Raw genomic sequence first — 25,085 nt, 5'->3', positions numbered from 1 at the left:
ATGGGCCTCTGGCCTTAGAGAAGGTAAACTGAGTCATGGATGCCCTAGGCAGGCTAATGCTTTGGCATCTTTCAAGCCTTAGATATTAGGTTGGCATTGAATTGCAGAAGAGGCCGAGCCCCATGCTGGGAAGGGTGAGGAGGGTGCCCCCTGGGGGCAGAACTCAACTTTTCATGGCTCCAGCAGTTCAGCTCTGGCCCCAAACTTGCATATAGCACTCTGCAAAACAAAATTCCTCCAGTTCCCCAGACCCTCTTCCTTCAAAGGAAGTTTGGGGAAGATCTCATTCTTTACCCCAGGCAATTTGCCAAACCACTCCTAACTCCCAGCCCCAAAGAGCTCCCCCTGAGATGAGTATATGAAACACTAGTCTCTACATTCCAGACTCTTCCCAGAGATGTTTAGGTACCCCAGGGACCTACTTGGCTGGCTGGCCCTTCTTTTCACTTTGGGCAACAAGAATATTTGGCTCAGAAACTCATACTCTATAAAAAAAAAAAATCTCCAAAGACAATATTGATGTGTGTCTTGTGTTTGAAAACCACTGGGGACATAGAGCACAGGGATTTTTTAAATAAGACAGATAATGATGTATTAGTTAGTGTTTAACAACCAGCTCTCTGAATGGGAAAAAAACAAAAACAAAACACAAAAACCCTGACTTGTAATGCTTGCCAGTTTCCATGGTATAAATACTCCCACGATGGCTAATATCAAGCTACCCATGTAATGTCCCTGAAGGCAGAGTTGGAAGAAATGCTAACATTCAGCTCTCACAAGCCCATGTGAGCCAGCACCCATGTGAGCCATCAAAACAGACATGGGTGCAAATTCAGCTCTGCCTTATATGAGCTGTTTGACCTCAGGCGAGTCACCTCGCCCTGCCAACCCTCTTTCCTCACCTGTAAAAAGAGAATACTGTTAAATACCTATTTCATGGGGGGGCTGTGAATGTTAAACAATACACCCCACGTGCAGGGCTGAGCGCAGTGCCAACCCTCCACTCCCCACTGAGATTGGGCCCACGTAGACACCCTCTGGCCATCTCAGTGGGAACTCCCCCAGTACGCTGAAGCCTTGCCTCCTGCTCTTACCCAGTCCCTTCCCCATCCCAAATCCTGGCCTAGAATCAGGTCCATATTTGTTTGGGCAAGGTTGGGACTAGACTTTCTTGCCTGGGCGTAAGTCTGCTCCAAACCTCTCTTCTGCTCCCCAAACCTTCAGAGAGGAAACCAACACAGTGCATACCAGAAGGAGACCATTTGGGGGTGCAGGAGGAACAGGAGGAGTTGAGCATCAATTAGGAACATCTCAGAGACCAGAGGAAGTCAGCATGCTGTGGAAGATCGCTCTGTTTTATCACTCATTATATTTTCATGAGCCATCGTTGACTTATGGAAGCCGGGGCTGTGGTGAGGCTGGATATTACTCACGATGGCAGCAGCCCTGGAGAGACAAGCACAGCCTAAGTGTTTCCCCAACACCAACTGGAGCGGCTGAGGAGGGTACCCAGGACAGAGGATGGGCTGGGGGCCAGCGTGGAAGGCAGCTCAGTTGGGGGAGAGCATGGAAAAGTACAGACAAGACATGAGGAGGAGCCCAGACAGTGACCTTAAGACAGTTTCCCACGAGTGAAATGAGACAGTCTAGGTTGTCAAAGTACTCATATGTATTCCAAGAAGTCAAAACCACAAGTCTCGTGCAATGTGGAATGAACACGAGTCAAAGATGTATTTCACTCGCTAATGAGGGAGCCGGTAGGATGGTAAAGCTGGCTCCAGGAGCATTTGAGGAATTGGGTATTTATAGGGATTTGGGGGGACCCTAGCCCAGATTTCGAGGTTACATGCAAAACAGTTTAATGTCCTGCAAGGCAATAAAATCACAACTGTATCTTTTCTACTGAACAAAAATCTACAAGTTACCTAGAATCGGGGCTTTTGGACAGTGGCTCACAGTGAAGTCAAACCCAGGTTCATTCTCCAGGAGAGTTATGTATCCCGGGCAGGCCTGGTAAACAACGTCTCATTGTCATATTGAAAGCATGGGCTTTTCCTTTCACCTTATTTCCAAGTTCTGGGCAGTTTTTAACAGGTTGCAACTCTGCTTTGCTCCTTCCTCTCTACTTCCACCTCCTCCACTGCCATCTCTCCTCAGCCTAGGAAAGGCTGGCTTCTCACACACACACACACCCCACCCGCCTACCTTGCCCCCAGAGCTGGTGCTGTGGGAGGGGCTAGAGCTGGGCTGCCCCTGTGTTAAGACCCTGTTCTGGACCTTCAGGCAGCACCTGCTCATTGCACCAGGCTGGATGCCACCTGGCCCTGGACAGGCAGGCTGACCGCTGATCAGGGGCCTCTAGGAGGCAGGGGCTGAGGAGGCTGGCTGGGTGAGGGGGTAGCAGTACTCTTGAGTCCTAGGCAGAAAAGACTACGTTTAAATACCCTCTTTTAGGGGATAAAATGCTCCCTTCAGCCTCCCTCCTGGTAACTCAGGAGATGCCCTGTTGCCAGAGCCCTTTTGTCTTTCCAAAGTGGGTCTCTCCCAACAGGAAACGAGCGTTATTGAGCTTCTTTGATGTGTGAGGTTGCACATTTTACCTGAACTGCTCCACTGGGTCCTATAAAGGAGAAGTGGTCCCCATTTTGGAGATGAAGATGCAGGCTGAGGCCCCACAGTTAGCATGAGGGGTCGGTCACCCGGCAAACCTGAGCTCCAAATTGGACTCCAAGGCCGATGCTGCGGGGGGGGGGGGGGGGCTGCTCCACCCCCGCTTGGGCGGCCTCTGCAGGGAGTCGCAGCCTCAGGCCACACCCTCTCTCTGTCCAGGATCTCTACGCATTAGACCTGGAGCCCTACCGCTACTCAGGGGTGAACCTGACCGGCTTCCGGATCCTCAACGTGGACAACCCCCACGTCTCAGCCATTGTGGAGAAGTGGTCCATGGAGCGGCTGCAGGCGGCTCCCCGGGCAGAGTCTGGCCTGTTGGATGGAGTGATGATGGTATGGAGTGGGGGTGGCCAGACCCCAGCGGCAACCCCTGCCTGCCTTCTCCCCTCCCTCCCACCACTCCTCTTCTTAAGGCCCACCCTGTGTCTCCCAGACCTTAAGCTAGGAGCTGGGGACACAAAGATGCATCAGACACAGTCCCACCGCGAGGGCCCATCTGGGGCGGGTGGTACAGGCGTGTGAACACATGGTTACAGGAGCAGCAGATGTGAGGGCTGAGGAGGTAGGGCCTCGGTTATAGCATAGGGTGACGGGGTGGGGGTGGGAGGGACTGGCAGGAAAAGGTCTGAGCCGCACAGGGTGGCACTTGGGTATCTGCAGAGCAGTGGAGTCAGCCAAGCCTGGCCTCTCACCAGGGGCAGGGACAGGGTCACCTCTAGGGCCCCAGGGCCTTTTCCCTCACTGGGACACTGCGTGTCTGTGGCGGGGAAGGGGAAAGGAGACCGTAGGGTGGGACGAGGACTCCAGGGGCTCGGGAGCCGCTCTCAGGCTGGCCTGTACCCTCTCTCCAGACCGACGCGGCCTTATTGTACGACGCCGTCCACATCGTGTCTGTGTGCTACCAGCGGGCGCCCCAGATGACCGTGAACTCCCTGCAGTGCCATCGGCACAAGGCCTGGCGCTTTGGCGGCCGCTTCATGAACTTCATCAAGGAGGTGAGTGCCCCTCCCAGCCTCCCACCACGACATCTCTCTGGGGCTGTTGGTGCTCCGAGCAGCAGGGTGGTGGAGGGCCCAGATTTGGGAATCAGACAGAACTGACCTCTTTTTGTTGTTGTTGGAAAATTTTATTTTATTTTACTTCTTTTTTTATCCAAAATATTTTAACATTTACTTGTACATATTTGTGGGGTACAGCGTGTTGTTTCAATACACGCGTGCATTGCACAGTGATGCACTTAGGGTAGACAGCATGGTTTTGTACCCGTTAGCCCACCACTTCTCCTCACCCCCCAACCCCGCCTCTGGTAATCATTATTCTACTATCTACTTCTGTGAGAATCACTTTTCTTTTTAAGATTCCACACAAGAGTGATATCATGTAGTATTTGTCTTTTTCTGCCTGACTTCCTTCACTTAACATGATGGTTTCCAGTTCCACCCATGCTGCTACAAATGATGGGATAGCATTTTCTATAGCTGAGTAGTATTCCACTATATACCATGGGTTTTTATCCATTCATCCGTTGATGGACATGTAGGTTGATTCCATCTCTTGGCCATTGTGAATAGTGCTGTGATGAACATGGGAGTGCAGGTGTATTTTTGATATATTGATTTCATTTCCTTTGGGTATATACCCGGTAGTGAGATAGCTGGGTCTTAGGGTAGATTTCTTTTTAGACAGAACCGATTTCTAATCCATATGAACTCGGGCAAGTTGCCTCATATCTCTGAGCCTCAATTTCCTGAGGTGAAAATGGGCTCAATAGAACAATCTTACAGGGTGCTTGGCATGTGGTAAGTGCTCAGTAGGTGGTCAGTGCTGTCAGCAGCGGGCACATCACAGGCGGTACAGCACAGTAGGTGAGGGTCTTTGCTTCCTGGCCATGTGCCCTTGGGCAAGCTGGACAACCTTGCTGAGCCTCAGTAGCCTCATCTGTGAAGGGATATGGAGCATGTCTACTCACAGGAATGCCAGGAAAATGAAATGAGACACCACGTGGAAAGGGCTTAGTGCAGTGCCTGGGGCAGAGGAGGCACAAGAAATAACCATCAGCCTCACAAACTTGTTTTCATATCACGGGCCCACTGGCCAACTCCCCAGCCAAGGTCCCCACTGGGACCCTGCTCCCTAGGTGCCATGGCAACTGTGGAGATGCCCCATCCACAGAACCAATTTCAGATGAACCAGAGAGCATGAAATCTGTCCTGCTGCTGAAGATGACCGTGGAAACACACAATGGCAACTTTTAATTTCAAATGCTTCTTTGTCTGCCATTGTCCTTGTAAGCTGTGGACAGCAGGATTTATTGTTCCCATTTTATGGGTGGGGAAGCTGAGGCCTGGGCTTTCCTCTTGGCTTCTTCCAACTAGCTGTGTGACTTTGGGTAAGATGATTCACTCCTTGATCCTCGGTTTGGGATAGTAAGAGTGCCTGCCTCAAAGGTTGCTGGGAAGACAGAGTGAACTTTGTGGAAAGCCCCTAGCACAGGACTTGGGTAGAGTCAGATCCCAGTAAACGGTACATGAGGAAGGCTCTGTAGGATGAGATTTAGACAGGGTTATTCTGGGCCAGAGGGAGTGACCGTGTCCAGGGCAACACCCAGGGCAGCTAGTGGAAGCCCTCTAGGAGGGCTCTAGATAGATGATCTCTTTGTAACACTCACCATGGAGCAGAAACAAGGCAGCTGCCTTGGAAGTTTATTCATTCATTCAACAGCCTTTTGTTGTGGGCTGCTGGGTGCCAGGCACTGAGCTGTGCACTGAGGGCCAATGGGGCTAAAAGAGTCGAGCCCCCACACACACGGAGCTCACAACCTGGGGGGCGGCAGGCAGTCATCAAGTCATCACATTGATGAGTGCGATGCCACATGCAAAGGAAGGTGGCTCTGAGAGGACAGTTAACAGAGGACCTCGCCAGCTCAGCTTTTCTGAGCTCCTGAGTTCACTATTCCTGCTTCAGGAAGAGGCCGATGACAGCCCCTCCTGTGTGTTAGGACACTGTTAGAAGGAATGTGCATATGACATAGGCTTTATAGCTGGACACATGCCTTTGGATCTCATCTCTACCCCTTCTCATAGGTTTAGGCAAGTTATGGGATACCCTGAGTGTCAGTTTCCTTGCCCGGCAAACACCAGCTCAAGGTCATTGTGAGGGAGCGATTAAGTCCTTAGCTCTTGTTCCCTCACCCCAAGAAGGGACTCCAGTAGCAGATGTTTTCATAAAAGAAGTCCGTGACAGTCCCTTCTCACCCAACGCATCAGAACTGCAGAGGATGTCCCACTGTGCGAAGCCCTGAGCAGGCCTGGCTGACTGGGTGACCGTCGGCTTGCTCTCAGAGAAGTCTAGGACCTGACTCCCCTTTCCTGACACCTCCCTCCTAGGCTGCCATGAGCGTCTTGGTGACCCAGACCACAATGCTGCCCTGTCCCTCCTCTGGCTCAGTGGGGAGATTTGGGAGCCTAAGGGACCAGCAAAAATGGCTTGGAAGCTTAGGCACTTTGTAACTGTGTGACCTTGGACAAGCTCCTGAACTTTTCTGTGCCCCGGCATCCTCCTGTGTACAATGGAGATCACAGTAGCACGTCTCTCAGAGGGTTGTGCGGGGGTCAAGCGGGTTGCGCTGTGCGTGGAGTACTCAGGACAGCGCCTGACACATGCAGGTGCTGACGAGGCTGGCTGCTGTTACCGTTGTTTTTGTCACCACCACTATTAGCACTCTGGCTTCCTGTGTGGTGGTGGGTTTCCAGCTAGAGGGTCTCCAGGCACATTGCTTCAGGGACACCCACCCTGTTCGCCCTCACCCCTTGGGATCTTGAGGTTCAGCTGTGAATCCCTGCAGGGAGCAGATGTACCTTGCCCCGGTAGAAAGGGGAGCTCCATACACCCTCCTAGGAATGACCTGGCACCAGGCCCAGTGAATGACCCTCACCACTCACCCTCCTTAACAGAGCCCTTTCAGAAACATCCATCTTATCTTCATTTTAGGGCTGTGGAGGCTGAGGCCCAGAGTTAGCCACATGGCTGGCCCATGGTCCCACAGTGGCCAAGACCAGAACCTGGGCATCCTGCCTGAGTCCAGCACACAGTCTTCCCTTGGACCATTTCCAAGTTGCCTGTCTCTGTATCTGACTGCGTGACAGTAAATCATTTTAAAGAGTTGGCATTTCCGAGAGGAGCTGGAAAATACCAGGCCGGAGTTCAGAGCGTGTGAAGCATCTTTCATTTAGCAAGTCCTGAGCGCGGGCTAGAGGGGGCAGGCAGGGGGGGAAATGTCACGGGGAGGAGCTGCCAGCGGCTCCCTGCCCTGCCCCTGCCTACCCGCCCATAGATAGGCCACACACCTGCTGGCATTTAATTCCTCTGTAGCTGACAGGGAGAAAGGCTTCCTTCAGAGTACAGGTTTGAAGGCCCCTGCTGTGATTTCCCCTGGGGGCCAGGAGATAGATAGCCCAAGGGTGTGGGGGCTGCAGAGGAAGGGAAGGTGGAGGGCCTGGGGCAGCCAGCCTGGGGGAGGCTGAGCCTCCCTGTGAAGTCATAAACAGCGGTTTCCACTTGCTCTGATGCGTCTTTTTATCTCTGTCCCAACCCCTTGGTCCCAGCTCCCTGGGCTCCATGTAAGCTCTCTCCACTCCACCTCGGGCGCTGTGACCCCAGGCCTTTCAGCTCTGCTACTGCAGCAGCAAGAGAATCTGCCCTGCCCCACTGGTACTTGGAACCTGCTTATCTCAGTCCCTCTCTGAGCCTCAGTGTCTGCATCTGTAAACCAGGAGGCAGGATCACAGTGAGCACTCAGTGAGCTCATGCAGAGAAGGGTACTAGCCCTCGGGGATCAGCTCTCTACTGGGGCCTTGGGCCTTGGCCCAAGTGACCACCCCTCCCTCCCCAGCCAAGGGCCAGCCCTAATGCAAGGGAGCTCCATGGGTGAAAGCAAAAAAGGAGTAATAATAATCTATTTCACTTAATCGTGATTGTCTATGCAGGCATTGTGCTGAGCACTTTATACACATTTTCTAATACCTGTGAAGTAGTCACTTTTCCTTTCCTGAAGATCAAAGAGGTTAAAGCACTTGTGCAAAGCCCACGTTCTAACCACATCTATTTTCCAGACTCCCAGGCCCCTCCAAGGCGCTGCTTCTCTGCCTGAGTTAGTATGCCCATTTGCCCATCTACCCATCTATCCTGAAGACTTTGCAGTATCTTAGAACTGCCAAGTGCTTGGAGATTCCCAAGTTTAGTTTGGGATGGATCTGTGAACCCATGAACATGTGGGTTGAATTGTTAGTGTATGCGTGGGTGCAGGGAGCACTCACCCAGGAAGGAGCTGGGGAGCCTTTCTCGGAATCTGCAAAGGAGCATGGCCCCAGTGTGAGTAGGGACCCAATGTGGCAAAGCGAGGCTGGAAGCCAGGCTTCCCGTATTCAGCTGTCCTGCTGCCTCCTCTCTGGATGGCCCCTGCCTCCCCCACCCTTGCTCCAGCCCAGGCTGGGTGTGTGAGCTCCCAGGTTTTCTCCCATCCACTGGCCTCCAGCCCACCTTTGTTCCTAAGGACTCCAGGATGTGTGGGGTGTGTTCTCAGAGACACAGTAAGTTTGGGTGTTTAACTCCTACTGGCTGCCATCCTAAGTCCATGCAGGAGGAAGAGAAGAGAAACAGGTCCAGACTGAGGGGGGGGGGGCTGGGACCCCTAGTTCGATTTGCCTCTACCTCTTACTCACTGTGTGAGCCCCAGTGACTCCCAGCCTCCACCAGGCTTGCTTCCCCTTCTGTTAAATAGGAATTATGATCCTCACCTGGGCCGCCTCCCAGGGCTGCTGCTGCAGAGGTTGTATGACATGAACAGTGTGAACGTCGTGGAGTTAATGCTCTGGGCCACAGGAAAGATATTATCTAGAATGGAGTCAGCAAACTTTCCCTGTAAATAGGGGCAGATAGAAAATAGGCTTTGCGGGCCAGGCAGTGCAAAAGCGACTGAAGACAATACGTAAACACATGGGTATGTCTGTGAGCTGATAAACTGTTCACAAAAATAGACAGGGGCCACTTTGGCCCATCAGCCGTAGTCTGCCAACCCCTGATCTAGAAGATGGAGCTTTCTACAGTTTAGATCTGCCCAAACCTCTACCTGCTTCTGTCTGTGTTAATGATATTAATGACAACAAAAAATAACAAAAACCACCATTTATTCAGGGCTCATGTTGTGCCTGGCACTGTTCTCAGTATTTTACATGATTTATCTCATTTCATCCTCGTAGTATTTTGGTAAGATGGATAGTATTATTAGTTCCATTTTATAGGTAAGAAAACTGAGGCAACGGTGAGATGAAATTCTTAGGGTCACACTGCTAATCATGGTTGAACCCAGCGTTCTGACCCCAGCGTTTTTAACAACAACATGCATGGCGCTGAGGCTGTGGGCATGGAGGTGACCTCGGTCTCCCCTGTCTCTCTGGGGCCTACTCCAAGTGTCTGACTTCATAGCCAGGGCCAGCTTAGCCCTTTGGCTTTTCTGCCTCCTGGAGGGTCTCTTCTGCCCCAGCTCTGCCCGCCTGCCTCTCTGCCCCTCTCCAGGGATCTGACACAGGCTCTCCCTTCCCATGGCTTCAAGGCGGGGGCTCATTTGAGCGCATCTGAGATCGATGTTGTACACGAGAAGGTGCAAATGTAAGGCTGGCTAAAGAGCATAATAGAATTTATGGAAATCGCTGGCTCGCACTGCAGCCCGAGCAATGATGGAGGTGATTATTAATTAATCATGGTCTTGGGGGAGCAGTATCAGTGCAAGGAGTAATTAAAATGAAGCATTGTACAGTTGTACCGAATGATGATTTATGAGCCCGAGGAATTGCCTCTCTGCCCTCTCCCCTTCTCAGGCTCAATGGGAAGGATTAACTGGACGGATTGTTTTCAACAAAACAAGTGGCTTGCGGACAGATTTTGATCTGGACATCATCAGCCTGAAGGAGGATGGCCTGGAGAAGGTGCGTAGCTCAGGAGAGGGGGGTCAGGCAGAGGAGCAGGGCCTCCGTAAACCCCCACGGCAGGCCCCAGAGAGGCCCAGAGGCAGGGGCAGGACCCAGTCCAGCTGCCCCCTCAGAGCTTAACGTGATCCAGCGTGGCTTGTGCCTCTGTGGGTCCGCCAGAGGACATGAAGGCCTGGTCAGACTGGGGGGTGCAGAAGCCAGTGTCCTAGCTATGGCGAACACCTGCAGCTTCACTCTGAGCAACGCCGTCGGAGATGCTTTGCCTGGGAAACATCATAGAAGGCTTGTGGGGAGGACAGGCTGTCTCTAAGTCTCTGCAGGGCTGTCATGAGTAGGACAGACACGTCCTTGGGTAAAAGAAACTTTCTAACCACCAAGGTGTGCCTGCCTGGCGAGTAGGGAGCTCACTGTCACTGGAGGCATTTAGGCAAAGACAGAACAATTGCTTGTCTGGGAGACTGGAGGTGATTCTTACCCTTGGAAAAAGGTTGAAGTACATGGATTCTGACCTCTTCCACTGCAGGCTTCTAAGGCCTCTGTGACTCCAGAGAGTTTGGACGGGGAAAGCGGTTCCTTTCCAAGGCTGGGGCTAGTGCCTCCCATCTGACTAACATGGAAATGTTTTAATGAGGCCAGTCTGACCCCTGGGAACCTTCAGCATATTCTGTCAAAGTCAGGCTTCTAAGCTAAGGAAGGGGATTTAACATGCACCCCTGATTCTCAGCATCCTGGGACCTAGGACCAGGGGGGCTCAGACACACCTGCCCCACTATAGGCTGGTCCCTGAGAGCCACAAGAGTACCTCTCCATCCTTGCAAGGTGAGTTCTGTAAAATGCAGGGAGCAGAGGCCAAGAGAGTGGAGGGGCCACTTCCAATGCCTCTGGGCCTTCAGGAGTCTGGTTCCTCTCCTCCCCAGCACTGCTCTGGTTCAGACCTCTTACGTGGTTATTGTAACATCCTGCTCTGGTTTCCCCACCTCCACTCTTGAGCCCTCCAGCCAACCCGAGGGTACACACAGATGAGGCTTCCCCAAACATAGCTCTACCCTGCTCTGAAACTGCCTCAAGTCATTAAGCTTCCGCCCCTCCCCTAGGCCTTTAAGGCTCTCCAAGAAATGCCTCAAACTGGTCTCTCCTGGCCTAGTTTCCAATGCTCCCTGAAACATGCCCCACGGTTCAGTCACACACCCTGCCTTCTATACCTCCAGGCCTTTGCCACACTGTTACCCTGGCTTATAGGATGTGGCTTCTGTCCCTCGGACCCAGACCTGGCTTTGCCTGGCTCACAGTACAGGCCTCATTGCCCTTTGTGGCCCTGATGAGTGCATTCACTGCTGAGTTTCCTACTGACTCATGGAGGCCACTGTGCAGGGAGGGGTTGGCTAGAGAAACCCCTCATTCCTCTGCAACTATTCCATGCCACATATAGCATCAGTCCCTTAAGGACAGGGGCTGTGGCCTCCACTCCTAAGCTCATGGAGGCCATTTGGTTCAACCCCATACAAACTATATGAGTTCTCATCAAGCGATCTTCCAGTTTCTATTTAAGCCCCTGCAGTGATGGAGAACGCCCTTCCTCCTCTAGCAGGACTGCAGTGAATACAGCATTCACTCAGGTTGCTGCTGCATTTTGGCTCTCTCAGCTGTCTATCTCTGGGGATAGCCGGAAATCCTAGGGATGGCAATTAGATGGCACACATGCCACCACTTCCCACTCCCGAGCCCATGGCAGGTGTCAGTAATTGATCATTGGAGCCCTCTTTCCATCTGAGCCCACCTGCAGCATCCTTCTCCCAACAGCCCTCCAGGCAGCTGATACAAACTGACCACAGCTAATACTCAAGAAAAACTCTTTCTCTTATTCCTGGACAAAAGTTGGCCTGTAGAATCACCCACCAGAGGCTCCTAGTCACAGCCACCCAGATTGTGAGCAGACAGCCTCTGCAGGTGACTTTTCTTACATCCTCAGTCCTGACTGTCCTTACATCCCCAGGGCACCTGGTATCTAGCAGCGCATGCAGTCAGAGCTCAGTAGACGCTTGCTGGGGTGAGGGTCCTGCTGCTCATGCAGCCTCTGGACAGATGTCTGTTGAGCACCTCCTGCACCCGGGAGCTATGCTAGGCACCCTTGTGCTGAGCTTGGCTCTGAGCTCGGCCCACTTTAGAGAAGAGCCTCTTTTGGGCTGTGCACCTGTCTCCTCTCCTTGGGGCTCTGGGTAGTCTACGTAGGCAGAGATCCTGCCCTGAGAGGTTGCTGAGCCCCCAAACACAGCCATTCTGCCTCCCATATTATCACTTCTGTTTGCTAAGCCGGGTCATAGCTGATCCAGCCAGCTCCAGCCGGTGGCTTTGGGAGGATTAAGGCAGAATTACCCAAGCGTAATTACATGTCTCCCTGCTATCTGCTTTGCACAGCTCTCTGAATGGGGTGTTTGCATTTGGCCTCTCTGTTTAATTGATTAAGTTTCCAGAGTACCCCCAACTGGGCCAAGGACAGAGTGGGCATGCTGACGCCTTCCTTGAGAGAAAGGAGCTGAGCTGACCAGAGCTGGGTAAAGTTAGATCCAAAAGGACCTTCAAGTAGTTCAAGGCTTTAGGACAATTTGTAAACGTGACCTTTCCTTTCCTCCATCCAGCCTCAGTCCTGATATCAATAAGGATGCTGTAGGGGGAGAGATGATGCCACGTTGGCCAGGCTATCTGCCAACTTTAGAAGTAAAACCACAAAGCAAACTGCCTTGCAACCCAGTGGCATCTAAGGCCCCCAGGGAGGTTCATCCCCCTCACTTTTACTGCCAGCCCTGAAACTGCCATAAAGACCAGCCTCCACCCCAGCCTGCCTTCCTGGACATGACACATCTCATGGTCATTTACTCAGTGCGCAAATGTTTAGTGAACAGCTCCCTTGTTTCAGGCCCGTCCTGGGCTTCGGAGGGTACTGGTGCCCGGGAGCTGGCACCGGGGGCAGAGAGCAGCTGGGTCTTCCCCAGGAGATGTCCCCAGGCAGGACTCAGCCCTGACCCAGGACCCCTGGTTTCCCCAACCCTTGCCTGCTTGGCATCTGCTGAGCCCCAGGCTGCTTTCCCCTGGGATCCCTGGGGCTGCCTTTGCATTGTCTCTCTCCCTCTGTGCTTTCCCTGTCAGCTGTGATGGGTTTGCTAGCAAAGGAAGGTGGCAAAGTTCGGGCGATTTAATACATTGCACTGGGGGCCTCCGTGGGGTGGGGCATGGAGGGAAGGCAGCAGGGATGTCTTTGGAACAGTTGGCTCAAGTCACATTAGCAGTGATGATGATGCTCATGACAAATGAGAATGAGGTTGATGTGGAGAAAGGATGGGTAGACTGAGGACTCAGAACCCTGTTTCCTTTCTGTCTGTCCATACAGGTTGGGGTTTGGAGTCCTGCCGATGGGCTCAATATCACAGAGGTTGCCAAAGGCCGAGGCCCCAATGTCACCGACTCTCTGACAAACAGGTCACTCGTCGTCACCACAGTGTTGGTAAGAGCTGCAGCCCCTGAAGGAAGGACTGTCTGACTGGGGGGGAGGGTGGCAGGGAATTGGCCGTCTTGGCTGGAGAGAGAGAGACCCCCCCATCCCCGCCACCTGTCACAGCCTGGGTACCTCTTATGAGGCTGCTGGGAGGCCAGAAGATGGTGGCGAGGGGGCTGCAGGAAGGTGGAAACATCTAGGGTCACTCAGAAACTCGTAGAGAGCAGGAGGAGCACAGCAACTCTGCTCACAGATGCAGGTGGAAGACCCCACGCTCTGCGTCGTACCCCCACCCACACCCTGCCCCGATGTCTGAGTAGGATCCAGGCTGGAGGTGAAAGAAAGGGGGCTACTCTTGTTGCAACAGGACTTGGGGCTTGCCTCCCACCTCAGTTCCCAGGGAAAGTTCCCTCCCCACAATTCACCCCAGCTGAGCTGGGTGCTGGGGCCATACCCAGAGTGCCCAGTGGGTGCTGGGAGCCTATATTCCTGCCACACTCTACAGTGTCCTGTCCTGAGAGCTGCCAGGCATGGCCACCCAAATGGACTTGCATCCCACCTTCCCTCCACTCCCCAGGACCAAATAGTGCCCTCCTTCTCCTGACCCATTTCAGTCCAAGAAGGGGCTCTTGGGCTCTCCCAGGTTCTCAGCACCTCGGAGCTCAGGGGTGAACAGGAGGACAGACCCAGGCCTCTGTGCTCCTTTTACTGACCAGTGCTGCACCCACTCCACATGCTCCAGTCCCTCCTGGAAGACTTCATGGTGTCCAAAGGCTCAGGACAGACCCCCTCAGAGACACAGCCCTGCTCTTGGGGACCCAAGCCGGGCCATCTCGGGGGAAGGCAGCCCAGTCACAGCATAGTTCATTCTGAATGCAGACTGGCCCTAGTCCGCTTCTCGTCATAATAAAGCAAGTGTGTTTGTAAGGACCACATGCTAAGGTTATTCCAAAAGGGAGCTCATCCCACTTTGGGTGAAGTAAAGCTGCAACAGAATGGAACCTGGAGCAGCTGATCTCGTGCCCTGGGCCCCTTCCACGTGCTGGAACAGTGTTGCTCCACCTGTTCCCCCACCACAGGCAGCTCAGCCAGGCCCTAGCAAGTGGTCCTGTGCCACCCTCTCTGGTGTGACTCTTCATGTTTGTGTTCAGTGGCTGGGTGGTGGATGCCAAGAAACAGGAAGTGATGTTGTATTTGTCAGTTTTCTGTCACTTTACAACAGAACACCTGAAACTGGGTGATTTATAAAGAAAAAGAATTTATTTTATTTCTTGTGGTTTCATAGACTGGGAAGTCCAAGGTCAAGAGAGAACATCTGGTGGGAGCCTTCCTGGTGGAAATTCTCTGCAGAGTCCTGAGGCAGCACAGGGTATCACATGGCAAGGGTGGCAAGAGCATGTTAACATGCTCACTTGCTGTCCTTATAAAGCCACCAGTGCCCCTCCTGTGATAACCCACCTGTCTATTAACCTATTAATCCATTAATCCATGAATGGATTAATCCATTCCTGAGGACATAGCCCTCACAATCCAGTCACCTTCCAAAAGCCTCACCTCTCAACACTGCCACGTTGGGGATCAAACTTCCACATGAGCTTTGGAGGGAACATAAATTCAGACCATAGCAGATGTAATAGTAAAAAAATCATTCTTCTAGGAATCCCAGTGAGTGGTAGACACCAGGGGTGCTGTCCACATCTAGAGAGGAATTTTAGCTTGTGGGTCTCATCACCAGTCCCCAGGGTTATGATTATTGACACGATCCACATTCAAGGCGACAGAGATCTCGTGGTGCTGACAGACAAGCTGCTGACAGAGCCAAGAGGAGGGTCGGGGAGACCCCTACTCCCTCTTTGGGAAAAGACCCCCGCTGGTATCTTCCTCACAATCACACATCCTGCCAGCTTTTATTGATCAGCTTTGTGTTAACTAAACAAATATAAAAATCAGAGATTGCTAAAACCAGTAAGTCAAAAGATCTCAACAGGAACAGGAGAAAAACTGTAATGTAAAATGTAAAAAATAAAAATAAATAAAATAAGCAAAGGGATTAGAGTGAAGACTGATGAGCAATTAAAGGAATATTGATGTGGATAAAAATAGAAAAGATAAAAGGAGAGTTAACAGAGAACAAAATAAAAAGGCTAAAAGGAAAAATAATAAAGAGAAAATGAAGATCAGGAATGAGATGAAAAGGAACGATATTAAGAAAGATGAAAAATTAAATAATTTATAGCTCTGACTAGACAAGGTAAAAAATGTAAAACCAAAATGTCAAAAAGCAAAAGGATAAAAGTGTGACAAAGCTAAAATATAAAAGGGTAAAAATAAAATAATAAAAAGGTGGTAAAAGATTCAAAGCAGAGCTGCATAAAATGTGAGATATAAATAAAACACTTTTCACAAGGCAGGATTAGAAAAAGGTGAAGCTCGTATGATTTAAGAGATTAGGTGAAGAGATGATTAAATGAGCTAAGGAGATTCGGTCACAACACAATACTCTAAACAGAATGAAGCCAGCTACGGACAATTCAGCAAAAGGACACAAAATACAAGCACTCTGAAAGGCCCCAGGGTTAAATTTTATTTAAAGGCAGCAGCCTGATCTCAAGGGTGTAAAACCCTTCTGCACAGGCAGAATCCAGCAGATGCCCCATGATCTTGACCTGGGAATGCTCAGTTTCTTGCAAAGGTCCCTGTCCTGCTGTACTCACTTGGTCACCAGAGGTCCCACCGCCAGCATTTAGCTGGCTCCCAAGCACTTCAGAGGATAGGGCAGGAGAGAAGCCCCTCTTGGCTGTAGCCAGGACCACTGCCCCTTAGCTGCAAGCATCTGGACAGACATGAGCCCAGCAGCTCTTTGGGACATGCAGTGTGACCAGGACACAGGGGCAGAACTGTGTGATGGTTAAGACCACAGACCTTTGGAGTACTGGCTTTACCATAGGCTTGCTGTACGGCCCTGAGAAATTGCTTACCTGCCCCATGCCTCACTTTCCACATCTGAAAAAGAGAGGTGATAATAATACCTTCTTCACAGAGTTGAGAGGATTAGAGATAGATAAATATAAATGGACAGAGTGAGTGCTAAGTGGTTGCTATATTATTATTCATTGTTGTGGACTACAAATCCAATCCCCAGGAAGCTCAGGTTTAACACAGCATGCAGAGTGAGTGTTCTAGAGAAAACCTCTGCTTCCGTCCACAGGCAGAGCACTGAACTTCACCAAAGACTGACCCTTAACCATGGAAACACAGGTGGTTTCTAGCATAGGGTGCATTATATTACGAACTTTGACTTCACATTGAAGGCCTTTCAGGCCAGTGGGCACTCCCTGGCTCACCACAGACCCCACCCCTCCCTATTGTCTACACTTGGCTGCTGCTTATAGTTTTGTTCCCTGACTGGCCCCTGGAGGCATTGGGATTTACGACCTCTGAGCCCCTCATAGCTCTAGTCTCCTACTGAGACAAAACTCCAGATCGACCACCACCTTATCCCTGCCTTGGCCACAGTCTGATCTCCTGGCCCTGACCGTGGACCCATTTCCTTACCCCTGACATGGCTACTGACTCACTTCAAGCAGATGTTCCACTGCCTGTGGATGGGACCGCCAGCCATCTCAACCCCATCACACAGTATCAGATACTCACATGGTCTGGGGGTGACCCATGATCCAGCGCTCTCCCTCCCAGCTGCCCAGAGATCATTGGAGGGTCAGCTCTGCTTCTCCCTATGGGGCAGTGAGAGAAGCCTAGTCTTTACTGGAGGCAGAGGAACGGAGGGAATGACTTTGGAGCATCTCTGATGGAGACGGAAGGTGACACACAGCTTTACATGGGCCTCCCAGAAACTCTGGGTTGAGCTGAAAGTGCTTGGAGTCTCCTGGGAGAGAGATGCCCACTCCCATGCAAGGACTGGCCGAGGGCCACCTAAAACCTAGAGCTGCTCCAGGGAATGTTCCCGAAAGGCTCAGCACTGTCTGCATGTCCTGGAGCCCTGCGGGATGTTCTCAGGCTTGGGCTGTCTGGAGCAGCTGCACCCGTGGTGGAGAGTGGCCCATCTTGGCCCAGCCCCAGCAGTTTCAACTGAAAACCCAGCCCCCAAGCCTGGCAGCCTGAATCACCGCCAGCACTTTCTGCTGAGAGCACAGGCCCCTGCCTGTCTGGGAGGGTGTTGTCAGGGCAACCGTGCTTTGAGTGACAAGCAGGTACCAAGGTTCCAGTACAGGAATATCAAATTGCTTTGCCCATAAAGAACAGGGCCTGGATCTGAGACCCCTGGTGAGAGGGGTTTCTCTTCCTCTTTCTTTTCCCTGGAATCTGGAGGTGGCAGAAAGAAGCAGCTCTGTGGGGGCTGCCCCGAATCCCACCTATCCTCTCCTATCCTGAGCCCTGGGGCTAGGTGCTAAGAGTGCCTTGCTCTGGACAGACAGATGGACAGAGCCCTGACACTACCTTTCTGGCCCCTCAGAGCCACAGGCCAAATCAGCAGCAGCAGGAGCCTGGAAGCCTGCCCTCCTCCGCCTGTCCCTGCTCGGCCCCAGCCTCTGTTCTGGTTCCGCTCTTCCATGAACTCATGAAAAATTCATCTGCCCAAACCTCAGCTTACACACCGAGAAAACACAACCGACTCACTCCTGGGGGCCCTGCTTTTGAAGGTTCAGGGTTCTTTTGGCTGCTGATGTGAGCAGCAGCAGCGTGCCTATGGGTATGCATGTGGGTGTGGGACAGGCTACACAGGGGCGTCTGGATACTCACGGATGGGTGTATTTGTGCTGTGTGCACATCGTGACCCACATAGACTCTGCTGCCAGGCAAGGCGGGCCCTCAGCACCCAGCAGCAGGAGAGGGGAAAGCCAAGGCCAGAGTGTGGCTGGGACAAGTTTCCCAGGTGGGGGACCATTCTAGGCCCCTCCTGCTGGGAGGGCAGGACTCCTGATGCTCTGTCCTGGTTCTAACTGGTAGAAACCAAGGCAAAGGTCCAGGGTTCTTGGCCTCCGTGTCTGAGCAGGGCTAGGCAAACAGAACATCTGAGAATGTGGTGTATTTGTGCCAGTGGCATTGTATATACATGTGCATGCGTGTGTGGCTGTGAATCGATATTGCCTAAGTCAGAAGCGGGCATGGGAATGCAGGTGTTAGGTACCTAACCCCTGGATCCTTCCCTGCTTAGGGATAAACCCCAAGACCATCCTTCCAACTCCAGGGGTCCTGTCTTTGGGAGAAGCTTCACACTAGGCCTGGTTTTCACACTGGTATAAGTGATCATAGAGAAACTAGACCAAGATCCCTGGCAATGGAAAGTCAGAAAAGGTTATTTTTCTAGACCCCTGTTTTCTGTGACTTGTTGAAGAGAAATATTACCCCTGCTCCTACGGCTGTTCTCCCAGAGCGATAGGAGAGCGTGAAGTTATGAAATTGAGGGCACCTTCACTGAGCAATCGATTAGCAGCCGAGAGAGCTTGTGAATTGGCTGTCTGGACATTTCCAGTAATAAATTGTGAAATAGTCCATGAATAAGTAGTTGGCGGAGTTCAGAATTACCCCCTAGGAAATGTTGCAGGTCTAGAGACACATTACTAAGGCGAGCACCATTTTCATGCTCTGGGCTTTGGCTGTTAAATATGTATGCCATCCGAAAAGCACTTCCCGAAATTAATGGCATTTTACAGCTGCTCCGAAGGCAGCGTATTTATATGGAGATGTATAGATTCCAGGGCTGTGGTGGCTTCACAAATGAAGTGCTAATTTTAGAGGACAGGGCCAGGGAGGGGCATGTAGCGAGGGTCAGGAAGTGAGCTATCTCAGGGACCTTTCCTGAAATGGTTTTCCACTACCGGCCATGATTTTTAACCTTTGGCGACATTGGGCATGGTCTCTAGGCTGGAAAGGTCATGACAGTAACAGGCCAACCAGCACACAGGAAGAAGAAGAAGATGGTGATGATGATGATGATGACAAGAGTAATAATGGCAGCTGACGCTCACCAGGCACTCTTCTACCTGCTTTTCATAGATGCACTCATTTTATCCTCACAGCAACCCTGTAAGGTAGGTTCTATCATTCACCCCATTTTACAGAAGGTGGGTACCCTGGGAAAGGCAGGACCTTTTCCAGTTCTTGGGCTAGTTCTCAAACTTGAGCTATACTCGGGGCCACCAGGTGCCGCGGTGCAGCCTGTTCGCTGCACAAGAGCATCCAGCAAAAGGATGCGATGGGATTGGAATCCCACCCAGGCCCTGATTACCAGGCCCCATGCCAGGGTGCAGGGCAGCGTCTGCCCCGACTAGCCAAAGTTCCCCTTCCTCCAGCAGCCTCAGCACCTTTCCCAGCCCCACCTGGACTCTTTTCTCCAACCTTGCTGAGCTGCCTACTTGGTTGGAGGGTGAGCGTGAGAGGCACTGAGACTTAACGTGATGTCTGACCAAAAGATCCAGCTTTCTACCCAAAGAGACTGAGAAGTGGTTTTCTCAGAACCCCTGAAGGGTCGGGAACCCCTTAGGGGATTCACACACTCCCCAGGTCTTGCTCTGTAGCATCCCAGAGGACCCTTGAAAAGCTGGAGTGAATCAGTCACAGGGTGGGATGGGATTTTGAGAGGCAGCAATGCTGGGGAACCAGGGCCAGAGAATTGAGCCCGCCTGCCATAGCAAGAGCCTGGCGAGGGGCTGCTGGCGAGTTTCTGCTCCCGAGGACCTCCAGTGAGGGTCTTTACTGAGAACTTCCACTGCTCACTCCACCCCAGGGGCCCATGAGGTCAAGGGAATGGCCCCACCGGTTGAGAGAATGATGAGATGCCTCCATAATGTGTGTGTGCTTCACTGTGGGCATGTGGACATGAGCTTCCCAGTTTATGGAAAGCTTTCCTTTCCCATTCTGTCACCCATCAGCTGAAGGCTTGAAGCACCCTGACACGTGGGGGTGCTGAGGTGGGTTTGGGGAAAGGTGGCAGGAAGGGGCCAAGGAGCTACAGGGAGGACTGGGCAAGGGCCTGAGGACGGAGGCCCAGGTCAGTCAAAAGAAGACTGGAGTTGTCCAGGAGCAGGCACTGGTTTGGCAGCTTCTGACCTGGGTTTGGATCTAGTAAAGCAGATTAACTCAGGAGGGTCTAACCCCAGGGCATAGAGAGGAAAGCAAAACCAGGTGGAGGTGCCGGTTGAGTGGGAAGGATTGGAACTGGGTTCCACCACACGGCAGTTCAACTCCTGTGTGACTTTGGGCAACTTACTGGCCTTCTCTGAGCCTCGATTTCCTCATCTGTCAAATGGGGATAATGCCACTATCTTGTAAGCTAGTGAGGCTTAAATCAGTCTGTGGCAAAGTTTAAGTGGGTGCCTGGTACATAGTAGGAACTCAATAAAGGTTGTTTCCTGGGAGTTCAGCTCAGCCCCACAGACTCCAGATGGGGATCTGTAAGTGAGGCTGTGTGGGTGGATCCGGCAGAAGCTTGGACTTGCATGTTGAACTGGTTCTGGGACTGTGCTGTGGGCCTGGGTCTCGCCACATCAGAGTCCACAGTCCCTCACTCTGTATCTCAAACTGGATGTAGTCAGTAGCTCCTTTCACTGGGCTTCTGTCTCTTCTCCAGTTATTCTTTGCAGGGCTGCCGGGGATTATTTCTAAATGAGAAATCAGACAGAGTCATGCCATGATCAAAGCCCTTTACTGGCTTTCTATCACCTGGAGAGGGAGGAGCCTGTGGTGGGGAGTCTGAACTGGGACAGGGGTCTCTGACCCTACAAGCCACCTTCCTAGGGATTCCCTGCCACCAGGGAGAGGTTCCAGGGGCCTCAAAGGTCTCACTCTGGGGTCACACCAACCTGAGTTCAGCTCTTCTCTCGATGCTACCTGGGTGAGCTCACACAAGTCACTTGTCCTTGTGAACTTCACTTTCTGAATTTATAAAATGGGATTATTAATACCTACCCCATGGGGTTGGCGTTAAGGTTAAATGAGGCAATACTGGCTCCTGTCTGTTGAGCACTGGTGCTCTGAGGAGCTCTGTACTGGGCCTTCCACAGGCACTTTCCCTAATGCCTGGTGCAGCCACAAACAAATGCGAGCTGTCACTGTTATCAGCAGTCACTCCTGGCAAGTCCTAGTGCAGGGGGCCGAGGAGATCCTTGGACAGAGAGAACGGTATTGGGAGCATGTAGATCTAATCTTTTAAATTGGAGTTGGGAGAGAAGTCTGGGAAGATATTTGATGAAGGGCTTTCTACAGCGGTGTCCTCAGACTTGAGGGGACATCAGAATTCCCTGGAGTGCTCACACCAGATTGCTGAGCACCCAGAGTTACTGGTTCAGTTAGGTCTGGGATGGAGCCTGAGAATGTGCATTTCTAACAAGTTCTCAGGTGATGCTGACGCTCCTGGTCCGGGGACCACGCTCTGAGAACCCTGGCCTGCGTTACCAGTGCAGCAGAGAGAGCATCAGACCTTCTCAAGTTCAAATCCCTGCTGCACCACTTACCAGCTCTGTGACCATTGGCAATTAAATCAATAAGTACCTACTGAGCTCCCACCTTGTACCAGTGACTGCTGGTCGGTGGCCATTCGTGAGGCACTGCGTTGGCGCTCAGGAAATGTGCTTTCCCACTCCTGACTTAGCAGGCCATCCATCTCAGCCACCCTAAGTGTTTTTATAAAAACATGAGCAGAGGTTCTGGCCCAAACTCTCCAGCCTGAGCCTGCCTCCTTCCTACCCTCTCAGACTTCGTCACCCGCTCTCCGTCCATCCCTGCAGGAGGAGCCCTTTGTCATGTTCCGGAGATCCGACAGGACCCTGTATGGGAATGACCGGTTTGAGGGCTACTGCATCGACCTGCTCAAGGAACTGGCCCACATCCTGGGCTTCTCCTATGAGATCCGGCTGGTGGAAGATGGGAAGTACGGGGCTCAGGACGACAAGGGCCAGTGGAACGGCATGATCAAGGAGCTCATCGACCACGTAAGCTGGGCCCAGAGCACCGGGAGGGCAGAGGACCCCTTGGAGGTGGCAGAGTGCTGCTGGTAATCAGGCTGGGCATCCCGGCAGACAAGGGCCCTGGGGGCAGGGGAGATGGAGACAGAGGTTGAGCCCTTGGAGGCTGGGGGACCCCATAGGAAGAAGGGTGCCTTGTGCATGCTCCCCACACCCAGACATTCCCTTCCATCCGAACACACCCGCACTGGCCCATGCCTGATTTGGAGCCTGTTCCAGCAGCGTCTTTGATGGGCTCGCTCCGAAGGGCTCCCTCAGCTTCTCAGTGCCTTGTGCTCCTTTAAGAGCTACCAGAGGATGCCCCAGCCACATGGACGATGTGCCAATACAAAACACTTCACCATACTCTGGGACACAGAGGTAGACATGTCCCACCTTGAGTGACCTTGGTCCAGGGAGCTGTGGGCTGGGATGAATGGATGAGCAGGCTCAGCTGGGAGACACCAAGGGGACAGCCTCCTACTCTGCCTGGGATAGGCGAGAGGACCCAGGGGAGCCAGGAGCCACAGCAAGCAGAGGAAGGAGAGGGAACAGCCAGCAGGAGGGACCTGGGGTTTGTGGGACATTGGAAGGAAGACAGGGAAAAGCCACAGGTTAGGGACACCACAGCAGGAAGAGGAATCAGGAGGCCCTAGGTTGTCTTCAGTCATTAGCTATGTGAACAGGGAGGACTCACCTGACCTCTCTGAGCAGTTTCCTCACCTGTAAAATGGGTGTGCTAATACCCTTTCCTATAGGATTGTGATACTGGCGCAGGGCCCAGCGCATAGGAAGCTCAGCAAAAGAGAGCCTTGTAAGCCTATGAGAAAATGCATCATAGTTCTTAGAAGGCCACGCTGTGATTCAGCAGACCCGGGCCCCAAGTTCTAGCTTCACTGCCTAACAGATGCATGACCAAGCAAGTTCTTCAACCTCACTGAGCCTCGGGTTCTTCATTTCTAAAATAGGAGTAGTTAGCAGCTACCATAGCTCTTAAGGTGGTTGTGGAATTAAATGAGGCACTATCTGTATAGGCTCGCGTAGCACGTAAACATTACCTGCCTTCTAGATCAGGGCCCTCAACGTGACCAAAGCATTTTCTATCAAAGAGCTGCTAGTAAATGCAAGTACCTGACCTGGCCTAGACCCCGTGGATTCCTTCTCTTATTTATCCTTATAACAGCCCAGTGGGGAAGGTACTGTTGTCACCATCCATCTTACAGAAAAAGATGAAGGCCCCCAGTTAGTAAGAGGTGGAGCTGGGATTCAAAGTGGTGGAGTTTTTGGAGGCCCTCTGCCTCCATAGCCCTGTGCTCTGACCTGTACAAAGAGCCACCTGACCCCAGGAGCCTGGGCAAGGGTAAGTTCATGCATTAGGTCTTTGCAACCTGAAAAGTACCAGCCAAAGGTCAGGGCAATGATTACTTGGCCTTTCAGGGCAGGGGCAGGCAGCATCAGGACCTTCTGTTTAGCTCCCCTCTGTGTGAGGGGAGCTGCCCTGCAGAGACCTTGCAGGTTGAAGGTGGCAGAAGAATGTTGGAGCTCAGAGATGAAGACTCAAGCAGAGCCCGGTCCAGTGGGGTCATTTTCTCAGCCCCAGCAAATCAGTCTCCTGTGAAGTCTGGCAGGAGAAGCTAATGGTAAAAAGCATGAACTTGGGCCAAGTTTGATTCCCACTCTGCCACTTACTAGCTGTGTGCTCCTGGACAAGTTTCTTAACCTCTCTGTTTCTCAGCTTCCACATCTGTAAAAAGGAAATGATATTAATAGGACCTGCCTCATAAGACTGTTGTGAGGACTAAGTTAATGTATGTGCATTACATAGTTGGCACAGTGTAAGTATTTGCCTTTATTATTTTTATTTTTATCCTTCCAGTTATTCTTTGGAGGCTGGAGAGGAGGCTTTCGGAAGTGCCTTTATCTCCCTGAGCTCCACTTCCCTAACTGTGAGAATGTAACACCTGCCCTGCATTTCTCCCAGCTTGTTGTGAGGCTCAGAGCAGACAAGTGGTGGGCAAGCAGCTTCCAGACTGCAGAATTCAGTGTAAACGGAAGGGAGTGGTGTTGTCTCCGTTATTAGTAATAACTATAATTATTATGGAAATCAGTCAGCAGGTCTCAGAGGCATCTCCATCTCATCCACTCCCCTGCGCTCTGTGAGTGGGGCTCTGGATCTGAGGCTGTCATTTGCTGAGAGGAGCTGGGCTGGGGAGGAGCGGGATCACATGGAGAGTGGAGACCCTGTGTGGGAGTGAGCAAGGCTGGGCCAGTCTTGCCACCCACAGCATCTCCAGTGGCCCCAGAGCTTCGAAGAAATGTTTGCAAGGGGGTGTGTTCAGAAAAACCCAGCAGCAGCCAGACCTTCCTAAGCTGACCCTCAGCTGGGGCGACAGGACCCGGTGAGGGCAAGCATGGTGGCCTCCATGTAGCTGAGCAGTGCTTTGGGCAGCCCAGTATCCATCAAGTCCACAGGCCCTGACAGGACATGCAGGGGACTTTGTTAAACCCGATTCCCTACAATTGATGAGCCTATTAATCCTAGCTTGGTGCCATTTTTAATAACATCATAACCATTTATTAGTGTCGTCAGATAATTAGTCTTCTCACTAGCTCATAGAAAGCATGGTAAGGGCTTGGCAATATCATTACTTCCTTATTAGGGATCTGAACGTAAGCATAAAAATGACAAATGCCTACCTTTGTAAGTTTCTGCCCCTGAGGCCCATTTGGAGGCCTCGGGTGGAGCCCCTGACCAGCAGGACTTGAAAAGCCCTTTCCTGACACTCTCTGCTCACCTCTGTCCCATGCCACACAGCCTTCCAAGGAGTTAGCATTGTGGAGGAAGATGGGGCACCTAAAGGATGCACCCCACTCCTGCTGATATGCTCACCTTCCACAAGTCATCTTGAACTCTGAGGGCAGCAAACGTGATCGGACTCCATCCATCACCCCGTCTCTCATCCAAATCATCACTCT

At 52.0% G+C, this 25,085-nt stretch overlaps 1 protein-coding gene across 2 annotated transcripts in view; it reads left to right on the top strand.

Annotated features, from left to right (window-relative positions):
* Positions 1-25,085, top strand: part of GRIK3 (glutamate ionotropic receptor kainate type subunit 3) — a 213,674-nt gene that overhangs the window by 155,980 nt on the left and 32,609 nt on the right. For both annotated transcript variants that reach the window (XM_063104311.1, XM_063104312.1), the window contains exons 6-10: positions 2,830-3,003; positions 3,522-3,665; positions 9,546-9,653; positions 13,042-13,155; positions 21,894-22,097. In XM_063104311.1, coding sequence (XP_062960381.1) covers positions 2,830-3,003; positions 3,522-3,665; positions 9,546-9,653; positions 13,042-13,155; positions 21,894-22,097 — 744 coding nt within the window. The remainder of the gene's footprint in view (positions 1-2,829; positions 3,004-3,521; positions 3,666-9,545; positions 9,654-13,041; positions 13,156-21,893; positions 22,098-25,085) is intronic.

This window comes from Cynocephalus volans, chromosome 8 (assembly GCF_027409185.1).
Source record: "Cynocephalus volans isolate mCynVol1 chromosome 8, mCynVol1.pri, whole genome shotgun sequence".
In the NCBI taxonomy this organism is placed as follows: domain Eukaryota; kingdom Metazoa; phylum Chordata; class Mammalia; order Dermoptera; family Cynocephalidae; genus Cynocephalus; species Cynocephalus volans.
The sequence above is the reverse complement of the archived record's forward strand: the minus strand, read 5'-3'. Positions and strand labels throughout refer to the sequence as shown.